The sequence below is a fragment of the Macrobrachium nipponense genome, chromosome 33 (assembly GCF_015104395.2).
Source record: "Macrobrachium nipponense isolate FS-2020 chromosome 33, ASM1510439v2, whole genome shotgun sequence".
In the NCBI taxonomy this organism is placed as follows: Eukaryota; Metazoa; Arthropoda; class Malacostraca; order Decapoda; family Palaemonidae; genus Macrobrachium; species Macrobrachium nipponense.
The window spans coordinates 47,257,512-47,274,808 of NC_087219.1; the positions used below are offsets into that span (position 1 = coordinate 47,257,512).

Below are 17,297 nucleotides of genomic sequence, written 5' to 3' on the forward strand. Positions count from 1 at the left end.
TAACAATAAATTTTAATCAGCCATACTAAATCTTCTCCAAATAATCAATGAACTAACACATTTGCAACATTTTATCAGTCCTCAATCTTGACGCCAAATGTTTTTTTTCTGGGAACTTTTAAAGCTACCTAAAGCAAATTCACCCTATCCTTTCCTTACCTCATATTGCCTCATGGACTCATTTAATACCAAAACCAAGAGCATAATCATCTCACAGTACCCAAATACACATTATCCATCCATTCTTTGTCTTTACAGACTTTGGTATTGTCTACAGTATGCCCTATCAAGGCTAAATGTAGTGCTTCACATTCAAGGTGTTATTAGATACATGATCAAGACAGTGGTTTTGTGACCTTGTTAAGGAGTGCTATTACAACATCCCCACACAAACCAATCTGTGGCAGCGATATAAAGTACCTTACAACTGGTGCAACATACATAAAATCCATGTTGAAATATGTAGTTTATTAGGAATGTCAAAAAAAAAGAAAATATAAAATATGCTAAAGCAATCATTAACTTCTTCTACAGTGCAGCAGTGTATTTTTCAAATCAAAATTAAAGGAATGAAATTTCATTTTTTTACAAAAAAAATAAAACTTTCAGAGAAAATATAAAAGATGCTAAAGCAACCATTAATTTCTTCTACAGTGAAGTATTAAGTTTTTAAAATCAAAATTAATGGAATGACAATCATGTGATCTCCATCTAAAGAAAAAAAAAAATACTCCCTCATTGATCCACAATACAATAACCATAAATGCACTTTCCTTGTGAAAATAGCTTAATGCATATTATGGACTATTACAAAAGTGGACAGAAATGCATACTGTGCAGACGGATGTACAGAACAAATCACGTGATGGGGGGGGGGAAATTGTACAGCCGGGCATACTTTCTGAAGACACTACACATACGTATATAAAAAACCTGACTCCAGTATGTAAATATATGATAAAGAAGAGGGAGTCTTACTTTCTGCTTAGTATGGTAATTTCTATTTTCTTGTTACTGGTACATTTTCTGCTTAGTGTGGTCATTTCTATTTATTTGTTACTGTTACATACAAAGTATAAATCCCCACACACATCTTTAGTAGACCCATTAGACACAAGTGCCAAACATTAAGAGAGGTTTATGTACAATCAAAATAAAACCCTCAAACCCAAAAAATATTTTCTTACAATTGAGATTTTTTTTTTTGAACCTTGTGAAATAAGTTTAAAAATCTTCCTTAAATACATAGTACAAAATCAATCTTATTCTGTTTAATAAGCATTTTATCCATTTCACTGACAATATAGTACGTACATAGAATACTTAGAGCAAACAAAAAAATCTTCCTGTCAACATTATACAACAAAGATCACCATAGGTTACAAATTAGTTACAGTTTATCAATAACATAAGAAAAGGCATTTCAGTTTGTGGGTGTCATAATGATCTTCCTGTAACATTACACACAACTAAATTATATGATTTGTATCCTACCAAAGGTCATTAAATTCACAATAAAAATTCAAGTGACATTAAAGCACCACTATATGTGAGCCCTCAATGATTTAAATGGTTACTGACATTTCTAACTTGGCAAAGAAGGATGTTCCATACATTTACTAAAACAACTAAATATTAGTATTCTATTTATCAACTGTATTCCCATTCTTCTTATAAGTATTAAGACACTTGGTATTCAGCAAAGCAGAGTCTGATAATGGAGATTGTGTACCTTTTACTTGCAACTGGCATTACCCACGGGGAGGCCATGCAGGCTGTATAGCTCCATCCATTTCTGATGCTAAGGCATTATCAGTCCTAAGGGCGTGACTACCCCCTCCAATTACAGCTTTGCATTCAGGACAAACTGCTTCTTGCATGGCTCCTCCACAGTCACCAATGCAATAGATATGACCATTAGGGCATTTAAACCAGTGACCTTGTTTCAGCCCCATGGCTTCTAGGACCTGCAGCCTCTCTGTATCAGTAATGCCAAGACCTCCCACATACTTCTCGCTTTCCTTTAGGTATCTTTTGACTTTTTCTTCTTGTTCCTTGTCAAATTTAATGGTTGGATCCAAAAGGACTTTGATGCTATTTACTATCTGTTGCAGTTCAGGACGACTGTATTGCTTAGATCTTTCATATAAATCCAAGCACAAAGGTAGGAGAGTCAGGCGTTGAAGCTCACAAGTGATCTCCTCGACCATCTGTGGGGCAATACGCATGTTCTGCCCCATCACACGCTTTCTCACGAAATCTAATGTTGGCCTTATAAGAGGAACATACTTTTCGTTGCTATTCTGTACAGAAAGGATTTCCTTAAGCACTTGGAACTGGAATTTGTAAAGAACCATCTGATTGTCACTAACTGCATGGTGAACTTTTACTGCAGTCTTTGTATTAACATGAGATAGAGCTTTTCTTATTTTTTCCACTTCACTCTTCATTTCCTCTCCAGTTATCACTGCTAAATCTGAAAGTACATAGAATATATAATCTTTCCAGTTAAAGAAATGGAGGGCATGATACTGAAGATTTTTCAAAAAGTTTGTTTCACAAATGCATGCTATTTTAACTGGTATTTTTTCCTATTTTAACTATGGTATTTTGTCCCCTATTTTATACAGGTACCAAAGCTTCTGTTCATAGTGCACTGGACAGAAGAAAAGGTATAAATCTTTGGGGTATGACATTACTTTTCTCACCTCAAATATAACCACAACTTCAGCAACCAACCCCGAAAAAAAAAAAAAAAAAAAAAAAAAAAAAAAAAAAACAAAAAAAAAAAAAAAAAAAAAAAAAAAAAAAACTGGGGAATGTAATTTGTCTAATGTTTTGTTTACGGTCGAGTTTGATGGTACTACATAAACCGAGGTTTGCGGAGTTTCATTCACGTTGCCGATGCACCATAATAGTTGTTAGTGGATCAACATTCTTTCCTCAACTTCAGCTAAAACTTACAGATTAAAGCTGATATAGTAATGTAAAAATATACCTGTCCTATTCTCCGTAACGTAATTGTAACATAACTATGGTAATTGTTTACTATCGTACATTTTCAAAACAAGTATATCATAGCAAATCAGCTCTTTGTGGCTGTATTAGTTTTCAAAACAAGTACGTATGTCATTACAAACGATACTTTTGGCATTCTCTTTTACTTTTTTAAACTGAACTAGAAGATGGGATAGATAAATAGAACTAAAAATGATGTAACAGATAAAGAGGAGGAAAAGAGGTTAGCCTATCGTTATTTGGTTCAAGTAAATTTAGCTTATTGTTATTAGGTATCGTAAATTTAACTCGCATGATTGGTAGTGACCATGATTAAGAGGAAGAGGAGTCACAGTCAGGAGTATCTCTGGCCCCTCCCCCCCCCCCCCCCCCCCCCCCCCCCCAACACTAAAACAAAAGTTTTTGACTTATGAGGATTATGTAATCCTGACTGATTTGCAGCACAAGAGAAATGCTGGCTAAAGAAAAAAGAAAAATTTTAAATATGTTCCTGAAAAGGTAGGGTGCAATGTAGGTAAAGAAGTAGGCTACCCGAGTCTCCATCATAATTCGGTCAATTCGGAAAGAACAATAAAGTGTACCCCTTATTTGCGTTCTCAAGTATTTGCAGAATAACCACAAATTACTGTATTTTCATATGAATTTCATTTTTAAATGTACTTTTTGTGATAAAACTTAAAAAATCAGGTATAAGCATTGTAAAGACATCTTTCCACAATTTTTTCATTATCATTCAATACATCCATTAACTTGCTAAGATCTCAATGTATAAAAGTCGATGCGGAGTTCTCTGACCTTTCCACCACTATAATAATCATGTGTATACACAGACTACATCTGTTCATGTTGTCATTTATATGTCTTTAAACAAACACAAATTGTCAGCCATAATCCTACTCGGTGTTCACACCTCTGTCGACCTGATCCTAGGTACTACACGTCCATCCGCACAAGTCAATGTATACCCTGCGCTCAGGTAATAAAGCATCAGTACCCAGATACCTGTCAATCTATGTCCTCACAACTGGTGACCTCCCAGATTGGACAGTAAATAGCGGTTTTGGCCTTGCCATTACCGGACTCACTACTCCCACTTAACATCAGAGAACCTTTCACAGAATCACATGGTGCAACACAAAGTCTAGGTCTCTGAAAGCTTCTTTCCTCAGTTGACACCAACAACATTAACAGACTCATTACAGAGTACTGTTTCAGGTGCGTTCTGGCGTCTTCAAATGGTTTGGCTCCTGCCATTAACAACACGCGTTCACCGCATTCAGTAAGTTATTAATGGAACCACACGGCATCTGGTCTTGGCTTCTGACTAACCCAACACCATTCACGGACTACATATGGCGCTTCTTGCATTTTGGTGTGTGTGACAGCTACGATGGCAGAATCTGAGGTACACAGGTGTGCGTGACAGCTATAATGGCAGAATCTGAGGTACACAGGTGTGCGTGACAGCTACAATGGCAGAATCTGAGGTACACAGTTCTTCTGACGAAACTCAGATCCTCCACAACACTCACATCAATGAGTATCAATAGGCTAAACAGTAAAACTGTCACTGATCTCACAACAGAATACAGCATCATGGTTCTGCGAGTGGACATCCACTTCAGGGTAGCAAGGACCACAGACGAGGGATCAGTCTCAGACGAGGGAACCAAGACTGACATCATCATGATGACATCATCTCAAGAGGTCTTCAACCATATCACCCTGTGGCTGGATACACAGGTTGGTCAAAAATCCTACGGAGACCTGAGGAGTAAACTCGTCAAGACATATTCCCTTCCCATTCCGGTGAGGGCTCTACGAGTCCTCAACCTGATTAACCAACACCAGGGGATATATCACCCAAGGACAAGGACACCTAAGATGAGTTGACGGGCCTCCTGTTGCTGCCGGAAGTCGACAGGGACAGACAGAAGAAAGAGATCAGCCTGTCACAGGAAGTAAGGGTGCAGATCACCGAGGCAGACACACTCCTGATGGACGCTTTGGTGGACAGGGCCACGAGGCCGCCAGGGCCTCAAGATATGCTGAGACGCATTCAACCAACAGCATGGTGGTGGAGGAACCTGACGAGACAGACATAAACATGGTGTATCGGAGGAAGTCGCCCCTACAGCAACAGCAGTAGAAGTATACGTAATTCATCCTGGTGCTTTTATCATCAGCTGGTTGGGAAGGATGGCGGAAGATGGTGGCCACCCACAACAGCAGCCGTGGCCGTAATCTCTACAGGATCCCACCCAATGGGGTTCTATATCTGCAACGCCATATCAGGACGAAGGATGCTGGTGGACACGGGCGATGCAGTTGGCATTTCCGCTGTCAGAGGCGGCCCACAACCTTGCAACCAATGCCGCAGCTGCTCTGTTGGCCGCAAACGGGAGTTCGATCCGCTGCTACGGGACCCGGACCCTCAAGATATCCCAAGATATCCATCCTAGGCCACACCTACAACTGGCCCTTCATCATTGCAGACGTCAAGGTTACTCTGCTGGGTGCAGACATCCTGGCACATCAGGAACTTTTGGTGGACATAGGCCGCAAACGTTTGTTAGACACTGGGACCTGCTGCTCTCAATCGCTCGTAGCCAGAGTGGACATACATGCCATATGCTCCCTTGCGCCCCACAAATACAACATCCTCCTGCGAGAGTTTCCTGACCGCCGGCCAAACACGGAATCTAGCATCACTTCTCCACAATGGGACCAATGCATGCCAAGTTCCGTTGTCTGCCACCCATGAGGCTCCAGGACACCAAACATGCGTTCGCTAACATGGAACAGACGGGAATCTGCAGGAAGGCGTCTAGTCCATGGGCTCCCCCCCTAGAGGCCATAAGGGGACTATCGACGCCTGAACTTCACTACAACGCCGAAGCACTACCCTCTGCCGAACATGCAGGACCTCACCGGGGCCCTTCAGAGGCCAAAATCTTCACAAAGAATGACTTGCTCAATCAAGTCCTACTTCCAAGTTCCTGTACATCCCAACGGAATTCCTAAGATGACCATCACCATGCCGTGCAGGACATAAACATTCTCTTACTCTACTTTCTGCCTCAGAAACACTGGGGCTATGTTCCAATGCCTGAAGGACAGTATCTTGGGGGGATCTGCCTTTCTGTGTCTGCTACGTGGACGACATCCTGGTTTTCTGCAAATCTCCAGAAGACCATATGAACCTCGTACGGGTGGTCCTGAAACTCCTCTAGGAGAATGGACTGGTCATCCATTTAGACAAATGCACCTTCAGCGCGGAAAGGGTAGATTTCCTCGGTCACGAGATCTTCCCATCTGGTGTTTGCCGCATGGCCTCGAAGGTGGACGCGATGAAGGAGTGTTGGGAAGGTGGACGCGATGAAGGAGTTCCCAACACCAGCGACAGTCAAGCCCCTGCAGATATTAATCAGCATGGTGAATTACTAAGACACCCTCATCACGTCCTCCCCTAACTGAAGTCCTAAAAGGGAAGCCAAAGAAGCTGAAGTGGGAAGCCCCCACAACGATGGGCCTTTGAGCTATTGAAGGCAGCCCTCACCAAAGCCACCACACTGGTAGACCATGATCCAGATGCGCCCAGAGACTCACCACCAATGACAGCAATGTCGCCTACAGAGCAGTGTTGGAACAGATCGTGGACGGTTCCCCACGACTGCTTGCATTCTTCAGCTGCAAGCTCAAGCCGCTGGAGACCCACTACAGTACGTTTAACAGGGAACAGCTGGCTGTCTATCAAGCCGTGCAGCCTTTCAGGTACCTCCTTGCCCTTTCCACCATCATGATGGACCACCAGCCATTGGTTTTTTGTTTGTATGGTGTTTTTACATTGCATGGAACCAGTGGTTATTCAGCAACGGGACCAACGTCTTTACCTTTACGTGACTTCCGAACCACTCCGAGAGTGAACTTCTATCACCAGAAATACACATCTCTCACTCCTCAATGGAATGGCCGAGAATTGAACCCGCAACCACCGAGGTGAGAAGCAAACACCAAACCAACCACGCCACTGAGGTGCTACCAGCCATTGGTCCACGCATTCACGAAGGCGGGAGACGCATGGTTGGCAAACCAGCACCGTCACCTGGCAGCCATCGCCGAGTTTGGCTGCACCATCAACTATGTCCCTGGCAAGTGGAACCCTGTGGCCAACGCCCTGTCAAGAATCGAGATCAACTCCACCCACTTGGGGATCGAGTACGAGGATCTGGCACGGAAACAAGCTGTCGACCCAGAAATGCCAGCCTACTGCATGGCATTTACCGCATTGAAGTAGGAAGACGTCCCTGTAGGCCCATCTGGCTCAACACTCCTTTGTGACACCTGCATGGGCCATGTGCGCCCAATGATACCAGCTGCAGGAAGGAGAGAAGTGTTCGAAGTGATACACGGACTGTCTTATCCAACATAACGAACAACAACGCAGCTGGTAACGGAAAAATTTGTGTGTCACGGGATCAGGAAGCAGGAGTGCGCCGAGAGGTGTGGCGTGCCAAACAAGCAAAATCAGTGGACACAGAATCCGGCATGGAGGGATTTTCCTCAACCCAGGAGACGATTTGAACACATCCACATTGATGTTATGGGGCCTTTGCCCCAGCTGGGGGATGCCAGATACCTCCCAACTATCATTGACCAATCCACAAGATGGCCCGAGGCAACTCCTATGACAAAATCTACTACTAGTGCATGTGCAGAGGCCTTCCTCTCTAGCTGGATCAGCCGTTTAGGCGTACTGGACATCACCACCACAGACTGTGGTCCTGCCTTCCAGTGGGCCTCCTTGGCTCACCTGGTAGAAACAATGTTTCACAGTAAACCACATACAACCCTGTGGCCAACGGCATGGTGGAGAGGACCCACTGCTCATTAAAGGCCGCCCTGATGGGGCGCTGCACAGATGAGAACTGGAAGTTGCAACTACCCTGAGTTCTGCTGGTTTCTACACACCGCATCGAAAGGAAACTGTAAGGCATCACCCACGGAGAAAGTCTACAGCGAGGCATTGGCCGTACCTGGCAAATTCTTCCCCAGAGATTCAGCCGAACCAGATACATCCATTCCAAGACTGCAGAAGATTGCAGGACAGTTCACGCCCTGCCTGAAAACCTTCTCTGATAGGACCAAACACTTCAAGCCCAAAGGCATGGATATTATGGACGCCTGTGGACGACAACAGTTGAACCACCCCCCGGGTGCTGCACCAGGGGAGGCATCCTGTCAGCCAAAACGCTGGATGACTCAGCAGTTGATACCGCCCCCACAACAACTGATCTCAAGGACAAGGGGTCAGCTCCTACCTCTGCAAAGATAACCTGACTACAAGAATTCCTCATTTAACCTCATTTTCCAATTATTATTCATAATAAATGTCTGGGGGGGGAGGGGGGGAGTACTTGTAAAGATGTCATCTTTCCACAATGTTTTCATCATGATTCAACACATCCATTAACTTGCCAAGATCTCTAAGTATACCAGTCGATGTAAAATTCTCTGGCTATCTGCCAATATAATAATTGTGTACACAGATTATGGCTGTTCATATTGCCATTCATATGTCTGTAAACAAACACAAATTGTCAGCCATAATCAGACTCGGCGTTTGGACCTCTGTCAACCTGATCGCAGGTACTACATATCTGTCTGCACAAGTCGATGTATGCCCTCAATGTATACCCTGTGCTAAGGTAATACAGCATCAGTACCCAGATAGCTGTCAATCTATGTCCTCTAAGCATTTTTAGTGGGTTTTCCCAAGTTTGAACTTACAAAATAGGCAGTTCTTAACGTTTTTATAGGGGTTCTAAGTATTTGCAGATTCTAGCTATTAGAAGGAGAGGGCTTGGAACACATCCCCTGTGAATTCAGGGGGTCCCCTGTACTTCTCTAGATATTTTAGTGTGAGGCCTCGCTAGCCTAATTGAAGTATGGTTATTAGGAATGTTGTCTTGGAAGGGGTCCTAGTAAGTCCACCAAGAGTGAAAAGGTCTGGGCTATGAAGACATTGCTGTACTGCCAGTGTGTTCACCACTGACTTGATTGAGAAGGGTGGACATGTGTGAAGCACCATTTGTTCCGGGAATTAATGAAAACATTGTCCATGCTACACTGTTTGATATGGCTGAGCAATAGTTAGCAAGCTTACGATTAAGGCCGGTCAACTACAGCCTGTTTAAGAGTTCCCACAGTATGGTTTTTCCAAACCATACTGCAGATCTGATGTAGAGACCTCTTGGCCTGGTACCTGGTCCTGCTTATTCAGTGTCAAATCTACGGTATTCCCTGGGATGTGCTGTCCTGGGGATGAAATGATGTGATCGTTCTGCCAATAACAGAATATCTACATCAGATTGGCATTTTCACAAGAGATTTTGATATTACTGCCTTCATTCCTGGGATAGGCCATCATGGTGGAAATGTCCAACATCCTGCATAAGGTGGCTTTCAAATGACAAGGCTAACTGTTCCAGAAATTTTATTGGGAAGCATCTGTAAAGAATGAGCAATATCTGTGGCTGCCCAAGACTGGAATCTAAATTTAGGTTTGCTACAGCCCTCAAAGGGAAAAACATAATGGCTGTCCAGCTGGTCTGTGGCAGACTACTACTGGCTCAGTTCAGCTCAGTTCCACTTGAAGTGAAAAATTACAGGTGATTTAGCAACCTTTGTCACAACTCTGCAGGCAGGGATGAGATTTTTAAGAGCTTTCAAAGGTATGGAAGCTTCTGCTCTATTACTGGTAGTGCCAGAAAATCAATTCATCTGGCTTCATTCCCAGATAGTTACTTTAGCTGGTGCCATATCCCGCTTGTATCAGTTGATGGTTAGGCCAAAATATTGGTAGTGGCCGATGACATAGAGGAGGGTGGAATGATCTACCACTCATTTAGGTATCTCAATAGCCTGTATCTCCTGTGAGGCCCAACAATACTGGAGATCAAGACAGGTGAGGGCCTGTTGTGCCTGAAGAGCCATCCTTGGGATTCAAACCTTCCGATAGCTGTTGTTATGTATGCTATCCTCTAAAATTAAGAGAGATGATGCAGGGCAAAGGCTCTATAGCACAGGAAGAAAATGAAAAACTGTAAACTTTTCTATTACCAGGTCTAGACAAAATTATCAAAGGCAGGCTATTTCACAGATAAATGACATGTTGGCAGTGATTTAGTTCAATTCCAATGACTTAAGATTCCCAAACATTTCCTGAAGGAAAATACATCACTCCCAACTGGTAGGAATAATTATTGGGTGCGACTAATAGTCTCCTGATGTGGTGGCTTCTGCCCTGAATATTCTGATGCTTGTGTAATGATAGCTAGGAGAATGTCAGTTCGGAATAATGTAAAGACGAGAGAGAGAGAAGAGAGAGAGAGAGAGAGAGAGAGAGAGAGAGAGAGAGAGAGAGAGAGAGAGAGAGAGAGAGAGAGAGAGAGTCATAGGAGGGGTCTTGAACAATAGCCATAACACGATATTAGAATGTCAGTTAGGAATAATGTATGTCAGTTAGGAATAATGTAAAGATAAAAGAGAACCATTAATAGACAAATGAGAGAGAGAGAGAGAGAGATGAGAGAGAGAGAGAGAGAGAGAGAGAGAGTAATAGGAAGGGTCTTGAACAATAGCCATAACACAATATTCTTCAACCAATAAGGACCACTACCAGGCGGGACATAGCAAATTCTCCGCCTATGGTAGGTGGGACAATTTCCTTTGAAGAACCTTCCACAAGGGGGTCCAGAATCTTAGAGGTGTGGGTTAGAAGATTCAAGAAAGGCTCACACTTTGATTTGTAGTCACATACTTGTAATTTTATGTATATTTTTACTAGTGTGTTAATGAAGTAAGAAACCTGCACCGTGCCTTCGTAAGCCTCCTGAGACTAACAACAAACAATAAATAAAGCAGGAGACAATAAAGGATCTATAAACTAAAACACATTAAACAGAACAAATATAGAAAAGAGACATTATTACATTTGCTCATTATTTTGCTGCCAGAATGCTGAAGAAGGGAAACCTCTTTTTGACATATCCATCTATCCAAGAGCCTGAGGATGGCAGGTATTAAGGAACTCAACCTCTTTCCGATCCCATCCAACTAGTTACGTAGGTGTTATTCAATTTAGATTTCACCACTACGAGCGTTGCCAGAGGTCACTTGGGCAAGCTCAACTTCTTGCTCGTACCAGTCTCCAAGTAACAGAATCTGCAGGAACTCCTTAATGTTACCTGTTCCCTCTTCTTACTGGAGCTATTATCATATACATCTGCAATCACAACCAGGCAGCTTATGTTATTACCCCTTCCTGTCCTGTGATCCACTAGTTGGAGACAGAAGCAGACCGATATGTGGGTCAAAATCCTAACTGAAGTTGAGGTTATCAGCTGCCTTGTCGGGAGATGAACTCTCCATTGACATCTGAACCTACCCAATTTGTATCCTATGCAAGGAACTGGCTGCTTGTCCTTAAGAGAGAGAAGAGATTGGTGAAGGCTATACAAGCAGTCCCCGGTTATCAACGGACTCGGTTATCAGCGATCCAGTTTTATAGCGCTTGTTTAGTACCATAAACTCCGCGATTCATGACACCATAATGGGCAGAGGTCCGGTTATCGGTGCCATAAGGGTTTTTATGGCGCGCCATAAGCACCATGACACAGATAACTGGTTATCAACGCCATAAACCATTTGAGTTTGTTATTGGCGGTTTTTGCTTATTAGCACATGCCCGGGGAACAGAACCCCTGCTGATAACCATGGACCGCCAGAATTTTATTCCCAAAGCCTTAGCAAGATGGAGAACAGTTATCTTCCATAGTTCTCGGATACATCTCTCTTGAAGCTAAAACCTTTCCTTAATACCTTCCCAACAGCTAACACCTTTCCTTAGTACAGTTGTTTCATTCAGAAGTGACTCCTGCATCCCAGGAATTGATTGGTGCATACTTTTATGTCCAAAACCAGAGGTCTCCAAGGGCTTTCCTTTGGTTTACCTGGCAAGGCTAGGAGTACCTTCACAACTGCCTGATTGTGGTGTCTTTCTTTGTAGAACTGTGAGGTTACCTCACTTAGCTTGTCTGACTGAATGGTACCATCAATTGAGCCTAACCACCAATTGGGACAAGTTGGCCAAACACCAGAAGGCAATTTGTCTAGATATGGCAAGATTACATAAATACATTCTTGCACAAACCCAGGTCCATGGAGACGACACTAGTTCCTCACTGCCAGTTCAGTCTAGGTCTCTGCAGCTGAAACTCAGTGGTCCTCTGAAAACAATCTAGATAACCTCCCCAGCCTTCCTTCTTTCAGGGTCCTAACATTCCTTGCAAGTGGGTAGACAAGGAGGACGTTAGAGTTAAGTGTTCCTGCTCCACATCCACTGCTCTTTATGGACTTATTTTTAATGCCAAGTGTGTAGACACAAAGAAAAGGATCTGTACACAAATATTTTAGTCAAATTCACCACCTATCTGATAAGATGGTAACTTTGATGTTGGACAATTACAAAAGGGCTTGTCTCAGGAAACCAGGTGGCGCCATATCTCCTGTGATATGCCTACTGATAGTGAATATTCTGTTGTGGGAAAAGGATTAATGCCCTGATACAATGTGGCACTTGACAAGTTAGGCATTCAGAACTAACTGTTCCCTGCAACCTGAGGTCTGCAGCATGCCCAAGAGCAGAGGGGAGCTATTTTGTTACTGTTCAGACCAGGCAGCAAGGGCAAACAAAGCTGTTACCACCTTAATCTCTTTAGTTACTGTGACAAGTCAAGAGGGAGCCTATCATGACCATTCAAGAAGTGGCTTCACAAATCAGGCTGAGGCTATGTCAACCCTGGCAAGCACTCTCCAAGCGATAACAGGCTTTGTGGACTGCTCTGTTGCAGGTATGGCTCTGCTCCACTCTGTAGCTATTGTGCAAGTACAGGACATCAGTATGTAATGTGTGGATTAAACTCTTGAATACGTTGAAAATATGGCAGATTCAAGTGCTTTTAATTGATATCCCAATTTTTAAGGATACAAACCACTAGCTTAATTTGTTGACTGGATGCATGTACATCAATTTGAGAACCAAATTTCAAATTGGAAAAGGTTTTACACATACATTTATAATTTTTTATATTACATGTTCATGCCCCTACATTCTGTACAGCACATGCCACTTCTGAATTTGAGGCATTATTTCTTTTGTTTAACATGAGTCCTCCCTCTCTTGAAGGAAAAACATCTTTCTTGGTAAACAAGGTTTATCAATTGTCTAATAGTGCCTGTGACATTATTATTACTAAGCAGTTGAGCATAAGTCTCAACATTACCAGAAATTAAAATATGTTCATAAAATTTTTTTTGGCATACTTCATAACCTACTTCTAAACCTATTGAACTAAAAAAAATATATATATACCAAAGAAAAATACCTGCTAAGAGTTTTTTGACATCATCTGCATGCTGTTTTGGATCCTTCTTGAAATACTGCCGTTTCACTTCATTTACATTCTTGTAACTTTCCAGGACAAATTCAAAATTGCGACGGTTATTATAGATAGGCTTCTTGCAACGTGGGCAACATATCATTCCTATTTCATGATTGCTTTGCGAGACCCAGCTTTGTAACCCAGTGGCTTCAATGACATGTCCACAATCTTCTAACAGAACAAATCTGAAAAGAAATTTTTCACGGAAAAAAAAAATTATATACACTGATAGAAGTATTATAAAGTTTATTAAAACATTTCAACCCATATTGTAATAGTTTATTAAATGAACACTTCAAACTTAAAAAAAACACTTTAATAATAATAAGTAGATTATGACAATTACCGAGTCAATTTTTAAAGTATAAACCAAATCAAGTTGGCATTCAGATGTCAAATTTTCATATGAAAATGTTCAGAAATGTTGCAATTTTTTCTAAAGTGGCAGGAGACACTACACTTGTGAGTACCTGAGGGATAGGCATGAGAATCCAGAAAAGTCTTTGTTCTTAAAGTGGATATAAACTATCACCTTTTTGGAGAGAGAGAGAGTGGGTGGGTGGGGGAGACCCATCTGCCTGCCTCACCTAGAATATTCTTTAGCCACCACTAAGTGACAATGTCATGTTATGCTGCTCTCTCTCTCTCTCTCTCTCTCTCTCTCTCTCTCTCTCTCTCTCTCTCTCTCTATGAACATGATCATATGGGGGAACTATATACTATATAACAAGTTCTGAGCGACCATACAGTTTGGATGAACTTAGCGTGAGCTATGTTCATATTTCAGGGCCATAAATGACTTATGGCAATTATGGTAGATCAGCACAGGGGACAGAGGGGGATTGGTGGCCGTAAATAACTTACAGCAACTATGGTAGATCAGCATATGCCAAGGGGATCGGTGGCCATAAATGACTTTTGGCAACTATGGTAGATCAGTATAGGACAGACGGGGATTGGTGTGCCTTGAGACTTGATGGGGGGAAATATGGTCTCTTGCTATCCCATGATGTCTTTTTATTTGCTCATAATTATACCCAAAGGATTGCTGTTGGTTTTAGTTCTTATCTTTTATGATAGTTTGTCAGCTGAAGTCATAAATTTTGCAAAGAAACCATAGAAAAAGCATATATATACCTCACATAAAGGTACTGCATCTCTCAATCTTAGTAAATCTCATTCCTAGCCATGTATAAAAAATCTAATCCTTTGGGCCAGCCCTGAGAGAACTGTTAATTAGCTCAGTGGTCTGGTTAAACGAAGGTATACTCAACTTTTCCAAGTAAATCTCATAAATACTTTATAATAAAGCAGCAAAACATCCTCAGTAAATGACGGCTCTTGTGCATTCCAAGATTACTTTAAAAAATTATTTGCAATAGTTAATGCAAGGTGAACTTCCAGAAACTGGGAAATTTTAATATCATGAAAATTACATTGCTAATAAAAAATAAATGGTAACATACTTTGAATAAGATCACAATATGTAGTAAGTAATGCCTAATTATAGAATTAAGACTTGTTGGCCTATAGAACTTAATATAAATCTATAATAGAATAAAACAGTAAATAAATCATGGGGATATACTTGCCTGGCATCTTCCTCGTCTTCAGACCCAAACAATATTTCTGTGAGTGCTTCTCGATCACAGATGCGACAAAGGCGAGGGCAAGGATCCCCACAGTATCCGACACAAGGGTGACCACACTTTAATTTTCTGGGACAAGGTAGCTCACAAAGTTTCCCAGAGCACTTTTCCCCACAGATATTTCCACACTTCTGATGATTACAAGCCCTACAGCACTTTTCCTGTAAATATCAATTAAAATTTTTTACAAATTTTATAATATATATATATATATACCTACAATCAATATAAGACATGCTGAATCTCCCATCAGAATGTTGTATTCATAACACTAGCTGATAATGCTATCCTAGAAAAACTAAAAGATGCTGCTGTTAATCTACAAATTAAATGTATAAAAACATTATGCTGCTCATAAGATAAACTCTGATATAGAAGAATTGAGAAAATGGGATGTAAAAGCACTGGAAAAGGAAATAAAAAACACAGTACATATAGTATTAATGATTAGATTGAAAAGACCTTGGAAGAGATGAAAAAGGAGATTAAGGTGAGTTTCACAAGAAGGGTTCAATAAGAATAAGTACAATATGGAACTTTAGCACAGCATGTTGGCATATGATAAACTGGACCTCAAAAAGTCAGTAAGGAAAATACAAGGCTGAAGAAAATAATGAATTCTAATTCTCGAGTACAGTTTTATTGAAAACAAGGGATTTGGACATATCACTGGAGACCACAAAATTGGGAAAATACATGAGACTGACAATAGAGATGTAAAATATGAAGCATGGGAAGCATTGGTTGTTAAAGCTGGAGACAGCACTCTTCAGCAACATTCAACAAAAGAAGGGGAATGACTACCTAAAAAAGAATGTCAAGTATTAATGATGCTGATTTGCAGCACAAAAACTTAAGGGCTAACCTCTGTTCTGCCATCTCTTTATCTATCCCATCTTCTAGTTAAGTTAAAATAAAAGAGAATGCTAAAAGTATTGTTATTTTTTACTACTCGTTGTGTAACCACATACAGCCATAACCAACTAAACAAGAAATTCCCCTTTTGCTATGAACAACCTAATTGGATAACAGCAGTAGTTTTACTTGCATTTCAACCATTGTACAATAGTAAAAAAACTACCATAGTTTAGTTATGTTACAAATAATGTCAAGTAGAATAAGACATACAGGTTTACACCACTATACATAACCCTTATTCACTATGGAGAAAAGATGTGTAAGGAACTATACTGGTAAATTTAGGCTGCATGTTGTAGCTGAAGCTGAGAAAACAATGTTCATGCTGCTACCAAATATTATCGTGCAATGGCAACATGGATGAAACTCCCGTAAACTTTGGTATATGTAGTGGTAGTGTTCCCCCTTGTTCATGGGGGATGCATACCAGATCCCCCACAAATAGCTAGAATGCATGAATGGTTGAAACTCCTATAAAAATGCTTAAAACTGCCTATTTTGTTAGTTAAAACTCAAGAAAAACTTACTAAATTTTTAAAACTTATTTTTTTTTAATAGTTTTATCACACCTACTAATAATGTTTATACCTTTTTTATCAAGTCTTATCACAGAAAGTGCACTTTCTGATGAAGGAAATACAGCTAATATGCGAATTTCCAACTAAAAATGGGTAGATATGGTCCACAGAGAAATCCACGAAATGCGAGTCGGTGAATGCCGAGAACAAGAATGTGGGGAGGGGGGGGGTGTGTGTGTTGTGTGTTCCACTGCACCACCAAACTCGACCATAAATAAAAAATAAATTTCAGAGAAAATGTTTAATCAAAACTATTGGGCATAAAAAAACACATTTTACAGTTTTCACTCCAATAAAAGATAAATATATAAAGCTCGTTATGTGATGAAATAAAGTGAAAATAGCAAACGGAACCTAATGACTCTTTGTGGGCTTCTACATAAATATAACTTTAAAGTAAAACAAACAAAACAAGTATTTTTTGCCTACCTGACACAAGTTACAAAGGTCACCACATTTCTTAGAACAGCGGCTATGAGTGCATTTAATTGGACATGCTGCCTGACACGGAGGACATGCACTGCTACAGTCTGCTTTGCATCTGAAAAGGAAATGGAGGTAAAATCTGGAATAAAATCACAACTATTTTAATATTTTGCTATGCTGTATATTATATCATGAAAAACAGA

General features: G+C 41.0%; 1 protein-coding gene across 2 annotated transcripts in view; it reads right to left on the reverse strand.

Moving 5' to 3' along the window:
* Positions 1-447: 447 nt before the first annotated feature.
* Positions 448-17,297, reverse strand: part of LOC135203152 (NFX1-type zinc finger-containing protein 1-like) — an 86,375-nt gene continuing 69,525 nt past the window's right edge. For both annotated transcript variants that reach the window (XM_064232825.1, XM_064232826.1), the window contains 4 exons: positions 17,098-17,209; positions 15,116-15,333; positions 13,467-13,708; positions 448-2,476 (listed from right to left, as the gene is read on the reverse strand). In XM_064232825.1, coding sequence (XP_064088895.1) covers positions 1,752-2,476; positions 13,467-13,708; positions 15,116-15,333; positions 17,098-17,209 — 1,297 coding nt within the window. In that variant the 3' untranslated portion in view covers positions 448-1,751. The remainder of the gene's footprint in view (positions 2,477-13,466; positions 13,709-15,115; positions 15,334-17,097; positions 17,210-17,297) is intronic.